This window comes from Mus musculus, chromosome 10 (assembly GCF_000001635.26).
Source record: "Mus musculus strain C57BL/6J chromosome 10, GRCm38.p6 C57BL/6J".
Classification (NCBI taxonomy): Eukaryota; Metazoa; Chordata; class Mammalia; order Rodentia; family Muridae; genus Mus; species Mus musculus.
The window spans coordinates 71,251,193-71,264,777 of NC_000076.6; the positions used below are offsets into that span (position 1 = coordinate 71,251,193).

Here is a 13,585-nt window from a genome sequence, read left to right on the forward strand (position 1 = left end):
TGTTAGGACAATTCAGCTCACAGTCCAAAAAGCACACTCTTATGCAAGAGGATCAGGTAAAACAAATTTAAATGGAACAAAATATAAATGATACAAAAGATATGAAAATATTGAGATATTTATTGGATAGGGCTGGAGAGACGGCTCAGCAGTTAAGAGTGCTTTCTGCTTTTCCAGAATTCAGGTCCCAACACCCAGGTAGGGCAGCTCACACTTACCTGTAACTCCAGCTCCAGGGGACCTGTCACTGTCTCCTGGCCTCTGGGCACCTGCATTTGCATGTCCACCGTCACACATGTACACATAATTAAGAGACAATAAAAACAAATCTTTGGAAGAAAATATTAATGCATTAGGTGTTCTTTCTACCATTCAACCCTCGGCTCCATCCAAATTCTCAATCATCGTTACTACCAAAATTCATTGAAGGATCGTCAGCCACAAGCTTCTTATAAAGAGCTCAGAGGGATGGTGAGGTGGCTGAGCGGGGGACAGGGGTCTAGAACAAGTCTGTGTTCAATCCCCGAGGACCCACGTCCACGTGGTGGAGGAGGGAACAGATTCCCTCATGTTGTTCTTTGATCTACATGCACATTGGTGTGAATGGAAAGATGCACACATAAATAAATAAATGTGATTTGAATAAAACAGACAAGGTCTCACATCCCTCTGCAGAATGAGTGGTTATCTGCAGATAGTGTTTTAATAAATAAAATCATTTCTACCAGCTGCCTCATTTATAAAATTCAGCTGAAGAACCAGAATAGAACTATAAAAGGCCAGGGTTGCTCAGCCATAGTCACCTGCCAAGTATGCAAGAGGCCCTAGGCTCAAAGCCCAGGGCTGCTCCTAGAAGTGTAACAGTGTAAGAGTACTGTGACCCGACAGGAGATCAAATTTTCAAACATCATCAACTGGACTAGAAACGGAGCCCAGTCCAAACGGACGATCAGTAAACAGACACATAAAACACTTCCCAGGCAAACTCTCTTTTAATCTGGGAAGGAAATTAATCTCCTAATCTTTCCGTCTTAAAACCAAACCAACCAAACAAACAAACAACCAACCAACCAAACAAACAAACAAACAAAACGAGTTAAGCAGAAATAAGGATAGGAATCTATAGCCTTGTACGAAAACACTCGTCCACCATGTCGGAATTCTGTATTGTGGCAAAATAAACAGAAGTGCTCGAAGTGTGACTCTGTAGTAGGATGCTTACCTGCATCCACAAAGCCATGAGTTCTACCGCACACACCACATAATCCTGTGATCCTGGTACTTAGAAAGGAGGTAGAGGCAAAAGGACCCAAAGTTCAAGGCCATGCTTGGGCATGAGTGAGCTCTCACGTTTTGTCTGTGTGCTTTGGGTCTTTTGAGGTTAATAAGCAGATGCTTAAGTCCAGCCTAGTGGTAGGATTGCAAAGAGGACATGAAGCAAACCAGCTAGTTATACACAGCTTACCCAAGCACGTGAGTGAGGCTGGTCTTCCAGGAACCACAGGCTGACGAGACAGCTGGGGACAGAGAGGAGGTGACACTGCTTTCTGTATGTGGCATTTACAAATACCTACAGGTCCACCTTGCAGACTCCCAACTACCTGGAAACATCCTGACTTCGAATACAGAGACTCCCTAAGACTCTATTGGATTCACAGTATGAAATCTATGTTTAATTTATTTATTTTTTTTTTAAAGATTTATTTATTTATTATATGTAAGTACACTGTAGCTGTCTTCAGACACTCCAGAAGAGGGCGTCAGATCTCGTTACGGATGGTTGTAAGCCACCATGTGGTTGCTGGGATTTGAACTTCGGACCTTCGGAAGAGCAGTCGGGTGCTCTTACCCACTGAGCCATCTCACCAGCCCTATGTTTAATTTATGAAAAACCAAGTGGAATAATGCTTTGTAACATTTTATATTTATTTTAGGGTTTGGGGGACCCCAAAGGACAATTTGTAGGAGTTGGCTTTTTCTTTCTACTCTGTGGGTTTTACGGATGTAACTCGAGTAATCAGGCTTCACGGTGAGCATCTTTATTCACTGGGCCCCTGAGAATGTAGCTGTAAAATTTAATCTACATTCTGTGTTAGTATTAAGCAAGAATGACAGACCCATATGGTGACATGGTCTATGCTTCCCCAGAAAGTAAGTTTATTTTAGCTAGTAAAAACGTGCTCTGCCTGGAGGAGTCAGGATGTAAGCAAAGACAAACAGGAGTTAAAGCAAGTTTCAAGCTTTAGTAAGAAAAACCAGAGAAGGGCTGGAGAGATGTTCAGTGGCTAAGATTCTGGCTGCTCTGGCAGAGGACTAGAGTCCAGGTCTCTAGACACACACACACACACACACACACACACACACACACACACAAATTTTAAAAAACTTTAAAAAGAAAACATAAAGATACTTCCAAAAATAAATACCATAGAAATGAAAAAAAAATTATTTGTTTTGGGGACATGATCTCTTCTTACACTATAGCCCTGGTTGGCCTAGAACTTACTAGGTAGATTAGGCTGGGCTTGGGCTCAGATATCCTCCTGTCTCTGCCTCCTAAATGCTGACATTAAAGATAAGTACTACCATACTCGGTGGAAAAGAACTCTTTAAAATGAAAGATAAAACAAATCTCTTACTTTCAAACTGCACTAAATATTATCTAAATATGAGAGGACACAACCTCAGGAAACATGTAGCTTATATGGAATGGATAGTAACATGTGTTTTGTTCATGAGATGGCATTAATATCTCTATTTCTCAAAGCCTGTGTTCCCTTACACATTCATTTCACAATTCATTTCATTATTTTACAGTCACTCACGAAGATATATTTCCTAAGAGGACAGCCTCGGCTTCAATAATAGCAAGTCTTGATAAAATAACAATGGAGTTAAATCTTTTGCTACCAAGGACACCCATCAGACATTAATCATTTACATAGCTACGGTGCTAATCAAGACCACTGACGCTCAAATCTGATGCACCCGGGGACCTTAACAAAACGTGTGTTCACCAACCTCAAACATTAGGTTTCTTTAAAAGCCTAGAAATATAACCTGCTTATTTAAATTCATTTTTTAGCTGGCAATTTATAAAAGTGGAAGCCCCTTTAAAAAAAAAAGGTTGAAAACACGTAGTAAAGACAGATAGATGCTTTTCATATTGTCATGGCATGAAAATTCTATTTTAGAGATTCTAGGCTTTAAAACATGGAGTGGTGTCATAGCAGCCATACAGAGAGTCATTGTCACAAGCCAAGCTCGTGGTTCTTCAGATCAGAACTGTTCCTTAGGGTAGGGAATACAAGCTCACACGCCTCTCAGGGCACTTACATGTAATCCATCTTGGGTGTGGACAAACCCCAGCGTCTAAACTCTCATCTCCAATGAGGGACTGAAGCAAACGAGCTCACAGCAGACAGTCTGATAAAGAGGATGCTGACCTGCTGCTGTGACATCTATATGAAAGGCAATTAGTGCTTAGGAGAAACGCCAAGGTCAGAGGTGAGGTGGTCAGGGGTTGCTTGCTGCCAAGGCTGACGAGCCCTGAGTTGGATCTCAAGGAACCAGCTGGTGGAAAGAGACTACTGGCTCCTACAAGTTGTCCTCTGATCTTCACCACCAACTAAATAAGTGAAAACATTTCTTTTTAATGGAAAACAAAACAAAACAACAAAAATGAGCCCACATCTTCCAGACAGTTTTCATGCCAAGTTATTTGGAGTTTCAATCCTGAAGAATAGATCAAGCAGTTTTGATTTTTTTGCATTAAGTAGTCAAGACGAATAGTAGAAAAAGCATTTTATTTATATGGAAAAGGCTACAGTCAGATCTGTAAAAGGTGTCAATATAATATTGCCTATACAGAAAAAAAAAAAGGTCAAAGGTGAAGAGCAACAACAAAAAAAAGTCACACACCTTCCTACCTAACAGTGCAATTAATTCACATTGCAATAAAGTTAAGTCAAGTACAATAAAACCCAAACAAGTGTTTCTCCATTCTAATCAGTATACTGAGAAATACAGTGTGCAGATCAGTTCCGGTTTAAGAAATACGCATTCAACCCACAGAATATGCTAAGACAAGGGGCGGGGGCAGTTAATTCATCATCAGCTGTTGGGAGCTTCAATACTGTTCACGGGGGATGGGGGTGGGGAGGAGGAGTCAGGAGTTGACATAGAATATATTTAGTCTATACAGTAAAAAAATACAAATTATAAAGTGAGCTAACGAAGAATGAGATCTGAATCCAGATGTATAAAAGTGACGACATCTTGGACGGCACATACAATGTTTCTCGGGTGAAAAACGTCTCGTTTCAGAGAAAGAAAAGCGTCTGGTTGCTTTCTCAGTCACGTCACAGATCTTGCTGGAGATGCAGGGGGTCCAAGTGTCTCGGAAACCGAAAGAAAGGTCCTCTTCAATGAGCACAGAATACTAAATGCTCTCAGCAGAGTTTCCAGGGTATTCTTGGAAGTTTGTTTTGTCTTGCTTCAGAAACACACTTAAAATGAGTAAAAACCAAAGGGCTCGTGGAACGAAGGACACGGCAAACGGCGCCCGGCTTAATGCTAACGCTGGAAAAGACATAGATTTTACAGTACTCTGGCGTAAGTGAAAGTGTTTGAAACTTTACATTGCATATTTCTGAGTCCATTCTCTTGCGTGCCTGTTGTATCTGTAGACATACAAAAAGAGAGAGATTAGAAACACAGACATTTAACCTGCAGAGACCTCTGCAATTCTGCTCAGAATTGTGTCTTCTGCCTCTTCATGGGGACCATCACGCATACACCTGCCATTTGGGTTGTCCGGCAATGGGGTGCAGGGGTGGGGGTGGGGGTGGGGTGGGTAGCACAAATGCATGCAAACATAAAAGCAAAAACAGACGACTTTTAAGTTCTTAAATTCTTGATCAATCTACATAAAAATATATCTAAATCATGTTTTTCTTTAAAAAAAAAAAAGACATTTTAAAAACCCGAACTTCAAATAGAAATCTATAGAAGTTGACTGGGAGGGAGGGTTATCTCCAAGATTCAAGAGAACTCAGGCACTAGGAGGATGCAGTGGCTTGACAGTAAGGTCAGCATGGGTGGGCCGAGAAGCAACTTCCCTTTTGAGAAGATGGGGGAACACTGGCCAGTGGTTTCCAGTGATAACTGCCTTCCGTGTTTAGTTTAGCAGCTAGAAATGATGAGGTCACAGCACAGACATGTACTATTCAACCTAAACACTAACCAAGAAAGAGATTTGGTTGGTTTTTTTTTTTTTTTTAAGACGGTTTAAAAAAAAAGTCAACCAGGGGGAAAACCTACACAGAGTTAAATATACTTCAAGCAGCAAACACAGGTGGACATGCACACACACACAGGTGGAAATGCACACACACGCAAGTGCACAGCGGCAAACACTTACTTTTCTTTGTCTGATTTATAGATCTGTGCAATATCTGGTACTAAGGGATCGTCTGGATTAGGATCACAGAGCAGCGAGCATATGGACAGCAAGACTAGATTGGAGAGAGAACATTCTGTTAGGCGCTGCCACTTCTGCACTGTAAAAGGTACACGGCTGTAAAAGGCTGAGCATGGCCGTACTGGGCGTAAAGAGCAATGAAAGGCGAGGGGAACGCAGTGAGGCGGGAGTGTGGCTCAGTGACAGATGGCTTGAGAAGCCCGAGGTCCTAGCCACAAAACCCAACCCAACCCAACCCAACCCAAACAAACAAAAACCAGTCCACCAGTCCACCCCCCCAAAAAAACCAACCAAAAGCCCAGCACTGCAAAAATAAAAAAACTCACCTGAGGGTTACATTTTGTATTAACTTCAGTTGGTAGGTAAATATCATATTTAAATTTATTTATTTCTGTTTCACATGCATTGGTGTTTTGCCTGCATGTCTGTCTGTCAGATCATTCCTTGAGTGATCTTATTCTTCATGGAACGAGTCTGAAGCCATTTGCATCCTCAGAGGAAAGTTTCCCAGAAGCTAACAATAGTCATTTTTTTTTAAGTTAATTTTGTTAATTTATTTTATGTGAGTATATTGTAGCTGTCTTCAGACACACCAGAAGAGGGCATTGGATCCCATTACAGATGGTTGTGAGCCACCATGTGGTTGCTGGGAATTGAACTCAGGACCTCTGGAAGAGCAGAAAGTGCTCTTGACCACTGAGCTACCTCTCCAGCTCTTAAAATTAATTTTTTATTTTTGTTTGTTCTAGACAGGGTTTCTCTATGTAGCTTTTGCTGTTCTGGAACTCACTCTGTAGACCAGCCTGACCTTGAACTCACAGATTCACCTTCCTGAATGCTGGGATTTAAAGGTATACACCACCCCTCGCTGGCTTAATGGCTTATTTTATCAGCCAGTCCTGGAGTTGCACTTTTCATTGCTAATAGACACTTTTAATAAATGGGACAAGTCCCCAAATCTGTTTGCCATCCCCAACCCCAGATAGCCAAAATATTTTCACTGATATTTCTCTTGCTTTTTTTTTTTTTTGTAAAGACAGAAGGGCAACTATAAACAGGCTTACTAGAAAATCCCTAACTCTAGCAATTTTTAAAGATTTGTTTTCCATTTTTAATTATGTATAGGCTAGAAGATCGAGTCTCCTGGAGCTGGAGTTACAGGTCGTCGTGAGCTGCCCAACCCTGGCGCTGAGAACACTAAATCAGGACCTTTGGAAGAGCAGTATGCACCTGTACTTCATCAAGCCTTCTCTCCAGCCTTTAGTTCCTGAATTTTAAATCTCTGGTTTCATTTAGACTTGCCCATCTATTCATTTTCCCCCACCCCACCCGAACTCCAAAGTTTACTGAAAACCAGCGTGACTAAAGAGTTCTTAGAAAAAGCAATTATCAAAACAGAAGAAAACACAGCAGGTTGAGGTATTTTTGTTTGTTTGTATGATTTTGTTTGTTTGTTTGTTTGTTTGTTTCAACCGCTGGTCCCAATCCTCGCCATGCCTATTTTTAAATCCGAAAAACAAAATTACCTTTCGATACAGTCAAAGCGGGCGACCACTGGGACCTCAGGATGTCAAGACAAATACTCCCGTTGCTGTTTATATTTGGGTGGTAGATTTTTGTTGTGAAAGCAATCTAAAGATAAAATGGAACAAAAAGGGTATTGGTTGCCACAAATAGGAGCAAACAGAACCGATCCACTCAAGGGTAAAAGGCGCTCATCTTTACACAGCTTTGGAGCAGACTTGTATACGCGCAGCTCAGCCCCTGGGAATCCGAAGGAGACCAACTTAGCTTAAGCTCCTTTTCTCCTCCAGGCGTTGGGAAGTGTCTGGGGTGTGGTGAGAAGTCTGCAGTAGCCGGTATGATGGGCTGAGTGACACCTGGACCAATTACTCTGGCTTTCATCACACCTCAAAACATTTCTCTTAACCTGACTGTCAGTGATACCCAGAAGGCCACTTGGATCTATAAACAGGACACAGAATCTGTCAGGGCGGACGTGGGATGCCTCAGCTTATCGCCTGTCCTTGGTGAACCACAGAGAAGCCGGGTCTTGACAGAGCCACTGTTGTGTGACGTCATCCGTATGATTTTTAAGCTGGGTGGTTTTTAAAGTGCTATAATTATTTCCCTGATGGCATATAAGTTCCTTTCCTTCCTTCCTTCTCACCCCCACCACTTGCCTCTTCTTTGGACTTTAAACCTCAGAAAACGTGTTTTCATCCCCTTCTGCCTTTCAGTGTCCCCACTGTGAGTCCCATCGTGAGGGGAACATGATGAAGCTCAATGTACATTCACTGAATACTTAAGTGTAGCCTGTAATTATAAAAAAACAATAGAAAAAAAAACCCAAAATGATCCATGCTATGGCCAACTAGGCACTGGCAACTGAGGTCTCCCCACCCCCATTCAGGGGGCCACAGGGGCGGATAGCTTGGGAAGTCCAGAGTGGTTTTACCAAGGGAACCAGGGCTGACAGCCGCTTGGGGATCCCCTTGGGGGTTGGGGACATAGCCGTTGTGCAGCCAGCCATAGCATGATTTTTTTTTTTTTAAAGTACACACTACACTTAAGAAAGCTGGGTCTGTTTTGGAAAGGTAACATTACGGATGGAAAAGCCTGCTTTCCTGACTGTAAAAACATTCCGAACAACTCATATCTCACAAGGAGGAAAAGCCCAGGAGCCTAGCAAGCATAGGAAAACAGCTGACTAAGAAAGAGCATTCTAGGGACGGAGAGATGGCTCAGTGGTTAGGAGTACCGGCTACTCCTCCAGAGGACCTGGGTTCAATTCCCTGCACCCACATGGCAGCTCACACCTGTTCTGTAACTCCAGTGCCAGGGGATCCGACACCCTCGTACAGACATACATGTAAGCAAAACCCCAATGCACATCAAATAAATTAGAAAAAAGGAGGGAGAGGAGGCTGCAGGGGAGAACTTTAGACCTGGAGGTCACACAAAGGGGCATGCACTTGCTAACCTACCTATGGTCTGTGACGTCACAAGATCACTCTAGACAAACAGTAAAAATCCCTGCTATGGGACAGATGCACAGGATAAATACCTTTGGTGGTTTAAAGGGATAGTCTGTCGGAAAGTGGACAGTGAGGAAGAAGACTCCACCTTGATAGGCGCTGTCAGGCTGAAATTACACGAGAGGGCGCATCAGACTCTGGCCACGGCACATACTCAACCCCTCTGAATGGTCCCCGGGAGTTAACAGTGGGAAGGATTTGCAGTTTCTTCACAATTCCACCAGTATCAGCTTGTAAAAAAACCCCACGATTCTTGCACCATGAGTTGGAGGAATTTCTATGGAGAACAGGCTCCTTCCCAGGTATGAAGTTACCCAAGGGGCCCACCAAGTTTAAAGGGAAGCACATGCGCATTCGCACAGCGGTGTGCTTTAACCAGACAGATCATGGGTCGAGGCCTGTGGGGAGGAAGGAGGATTCTCTAGAGCAGTCATCGCTGGTTTTAGAAGGTTACAACTAATATTTACCTTTTTAAATTTCAAAATATTAAGTTCTAATGTCTACACAGGTACAACCAAAGGGAAAAAGTGAGTAAGAGGGTTAAGTGGGTACCATTGTATGATTTACCTCAATATTCATTTGCAAGTAAGTACTTTATATTATAGAAGATAAAACTCTAAAACCAAGCTGGATGAATTCAGTGTTCATGATATGTTGAATTAAGAATCAACTTTAGTGTAATGGGGTGTGTGTGTGTGTGTGTGTGTGTGTGTGTGTATGTACATGTGTGTATATGTATGTGTGTATATGTACATGTGTATATATGTATGTGTGTGCGCATATGTGTGTATATGCATGTGTGTGTGTATGTATACGTGTGTGTACATGTGTCTACATGCAATTTATATAAACAAAAGAGAAAGATTAAGGGAAAAAAACCAAAATAGTAGCAAAATATATTCCAAATTCTATTTTTTATAATTTATGTATATGAGTACATATATACCCATATTTTATGTGTATGACTATGATATCTTCATGCACACCAGAAGAGTGCATCAGATCCCATTACAGATGGTTGTAAGCTACCATGTGTGACTGGCATTTGAACTCAAGACCTCTGGAGGAGCAGCCAATGAGTGCTCTTAACCGCTATGCCATCTCTCCAGCCCCCTCAGATTGTACTTTTAATTCCTTCATATTTACTGGAGTGCATCATGGGTACTAAAAACATGTGTGTCATTCTTTCAATCCTTAAAGTTCTAAGATTAGAGGGTTATATTGTCTAATTATTCTCACTACGTTGCTTAATTCTAGTTCATTAAACATTAAAAAAAAATGTAAACAAATGACAAAGACAAGCATGGTCCGCATGGACAGTGGAGTGACATTACAAAAGGTGGTGGGGCGGGTCTACACTGCTGCAATAAGAGAGTCATGCAAAACAACATCCCAACTGCTTGTTACACATGATTCACCTGAGATGTGCCTCTGTGCCACAGCTCTGATGGAAGCACACTGTTGGATGATGGGGCTTTGAAGGTTCATGCAGATAGTGAACACTGAGCCGGAAAAGAACTTACGTTCTTATTGAAAGCTGCTAGGTAAATATGCTGCGCTCTCGCTTCTTAATAGGCTAATTTAGTCATTTAGGATCATTCCTCAGGGGCTCTTCTTTGAAATTCAGCATCTTTTTTTTTTTTCCCCCAGTTTGGATTATAGGGCAAACGATTTAAAATTCGATGACTGAGTACATAAAGCATCCCAGGGAGAGTGTGTAAGGCCATTCAGGAAGGACACTGCTAGTGTGTTCTCACCGGGCGCCTGCTCTTTCACTATTAGCATTTTGTTCATGGAAAGGCAAAGGCCGTCTCACTGTCATCACTGCTCCTTGGGTGGGGAAAAAATATAGATAACAAGGAAGGGCCAGTGATAAAGCAGTCGGTTTAAGGTAAAGCAGCAAACTCAAAAGGTGACAGAGATCACCCCACAGCAGGGCTCCTCCACTCCAAGTCGAGAGCCATGACCTACTGCAAACCGATGCTGGCCGGATGGAGCAGTTCCACTCCTGGGTCAGACTTATTTCAAACCTCTGAGAACTGTGGATGTGTGAGGAAGACTCCACTTCCTTTAAAAACAACTGATGCTGTATTAAGAACTAGTAAGGCCAACACACAGACTGCCTGCACAGAGAGCGTGACCTTGCTATGTAACGAGGAAGTATTAGCACAGTAAATAGCGCTGTGACCCAGTAGGTATTTGCCAGCCATCCTTTAGGAAATCACTGCAAACCCTCAATCAGGTTTTGCTTCCTGAGTGATTCAGAGGACGAGAATATTTATCCTGAGTCACGAACTTCTCCTCATGGGTCAAAAGGCAAGAGTGCAGAACCGCCACGGGGGGTTAATCCACACGTGTGAGTTGTACTTACGGGCCCCATGATGGTTGCTTGCCAGTGGAACACTGAAACACAGAGAAACAGGAGTCACAGTTGCTCAAAGCCATGCTTTCAATGGTAGCAAAACCCAGCAACGGAGTAAACTTACAGTCATCTCCCACGGGTCCCGCTGAGCAGTGGGCAGGTGGATCACGCTGTAAATCACTTAATTCCTGAAGGAAAGCGGAAATACTTGCAGTTAATCCTTCCATTACCAGGGAAACAGGCACGAAGAACCCAGAAAGACGCAGACTAGCAACTTCTCTTTAAATCATTTGAGGTTGACTCTATTCACCATGGACTCTGACATTATGGGTAGAAACATGAAGTTATATTAAATCCCTTTATGAGAGAGCCCCAGCCTCTGAAAGGATAAAGCAGAATAAAAAGCATTTTCTACTATGTTCTCATGCGGGGTCCTTTGTCTTTGCTATGCAGATGATACGAACAAGCAGGTCCCGGCTGGCACAGTAACTCATGCATGAACTCCCCAGGTTTCGTTTCCAGCCCCAAACAAACAAACAAACAAGGTCTGTCTTCCAGGAAGTTACAGTCCAATAAGGGGAAGTGAGAGCTTGGGGACATGGGTACTTAAGGAATGATTGAAGGAGCCAAGGATCTGTGCAAAGAGAAGAGGTGGGTTGGGAGAGAGAGATGGCTCAGTCCACAAAATGCTTGCTGCATAACCAGGAGGACCTGAGTTCAATACCCAGCGCCCATGTAAAAATCTGCAGGCAGTGATGCAAGCCTGCAGCACTGGTGGGAGAGAGAGGCTGGAGGATCCGGGATTTGCTGGACAGCCAGCCTGGTTGGACTGGAAAGTTCCAGGTTCAGTGAAGACCCTATCTCAAGAAGAACATGGAAAGCAATTGAGAAACACACTGGACACCAATCAAACATCTGGCTTCCAAATGCCCCCTCCCACATGTATTGGAACTCGCAGACACACATGTACGTACACAACATATCAACACAGAGTAGGAAAATAATCAGGCCATGTCTGAAACCTACAATATTGATTCACGACTTTTTCTAGCCTCAAGGCATTGAAGGAAAGGCAAACAGCAGGTGCTTCTTTCAGGCTGTCCAGTCCTTCCCCAGAAATGCCAAATATAAGTGGTTCCATAGCTTCGGGGAAGTCACTTAACCATCCTAGTCTTGTATGGAAAAGAATTGATCTTTCTTAAATAAGAAAGATATGAATTCAGTATTCACACACTGGAAAGAAGGCTTAGGGGAACTGCTCTTACAAAAGACCCAAGTTCAAGGGGCTGGAGAGATGGCTCAGTGGTTAAGAGCACTGACTTTCAGAGGTTCTGAGTTCAATTCCCAGCATCTACATGGTGGCTCACAACCATCTGTCACGGGATCCGATACCCTCTTCTGGTGTATCTGAAGACAGCTACAGTTGTTCTCATATACATAAAATAAATACATCTTTAAAATAAATAAATAAATAAATAAATAAATAAATAAAAGACTTGAGTTCACTTACCAGCACTCACACAACAGCTCACAAACACCACCAGTTAACACCAACTCCACAGGCTCCAATGCCGTCTTCTGGCCTCCACAGGCAACCACATTCACACATATACACATACTCATGCACGTAATTAAAGATGAATCTTAAAAAGCAAAACAGTATCAAAGACCATATGTGGCTAGGGAATGTAGCTGGGGGCGGGGGGGGGGGAGGGGAAGGGGGCAAACTATTTGCCTAACAGTGAAAGCCCCGGCCTCCATCTTTCCCACCACACAAAGAAAAGATTATACCTGAAGAACCCGGTTTAGTATGGAAGAAGAAAAGGCAGCGCAGCTGAGCCATAGGCGATGAACGGAAGTTAGCACTGAGCGGGAAGGGTGAGACGAGCCTGGGAAGATAGGTTGAAGACAGACAGGAAGCACAACACAAACCCCACAGAGCACAGAGCGTGATACAGAGTGCACTGAAGTTGGGTGGGTAGGAGGAGGGAAGGATCTGGTCAGAGTTAGGGGATGGAGGAGAATCTGACAAAAACATACTACATGAGACTCTCAAAGAGCAAAAGGAAGCGTTGCTGCTACTTAAAGGGCCCTGCCATGTCAAAGATGAGGCAGAAGGATGGCAATCTGGAAGACTAGTTCCTGCCGGCAAGACAAGGAGGGGGTGTAAGCTTTGAGTGGTGGGGTTCTAAGACGTGTGTTTCTGACCCAGGACGTTCTAGGGGGTTCCCCTACGCCAGGAGTTATTAGAACAAAGTAAGGCCACCACCAAACACGATCTGGAACAATGGCGTGGAGGCAGTTGAGGGGTCTTTGATCTCTGTCAACCTCAGAGGTAGGTGTCAGCACATCCTATGTGATCTGCAAACCCCGACAGCCCAACTTCTCACCTCCTAGTTTTACAGATGTGCAAAGATTCGTTTACTGAGGTAGGGACCTCCAGAAGACAACGTGGTGAGGAAAATGACCACATTGTATCTGATCCCTGTGACGGCAACAAGTCTGTAGAAAGACAGGCAGACAAACTGCACATTTCATTGACTCCTAAATGCCCCCAACTGTGGATCATCTTTGTGCACCCAATAATCAAAGGCACTGCCAACCATGTGTCTAGAATTCAGGAATACTAAAACCAGAAAGATGGCAGCTCAGAGCTGTGGTGCAACATTGCCACATGTTTTGATGTGTGCTCACATCAGTTCA

General features: G+C 43.2%; 1 protein-coding gene across 4 annotated transcripts in view; it reads right to left on the reverse strand.

Annotated features, from left to right (window-relative positions):
- Window positions 1-3,787: 3,787 nt before the first annotated feature.
- The window catches only part of Ube2d1 (ubiquitin-conjugating enzyme E2D 1), a 30,405-nt gene continuing 20,607 nt past the window's right edge, over window positions 3,788-13,585 (reverse strand). For 2 of the 4 annotated variants that reach the window (NM_145420.2, XM_006513478.2), the window contains 6 exons: window positions 11,007-11,070; window positions 10,892-10,923; window positions 8,550-8,627; window positions 7,009-7,114; window positions 5,423-5,516; window positions 3,788-4,682 (listed from right to left, as the gene is read on the reverse strand). In NM_145420.2, the coding sequence (NP_663395.1) occupies window positions 4,637-4,682; window positions 5,423-5,516; window positions 7,009-7,114; window positions 8,550-8,627; window positions 10,892-10,923; window positions 11,007-11,070 (420 nt within the window). In that variant the 3' untranslated portion in view covers window positions 3,788-4,636. The remainder of the gene's footprint in view (window positions 4,683-5,422; window positions 5,517-7,008; window positions 7,115-8,549; window positions 8,628-10,891; window positions 10,924-11,006; window positions 11,071-13,585) is intronic. The other 2 variants (XM_030245013.1, XM_006513479.2) reach the window with 1 other exon arrangement.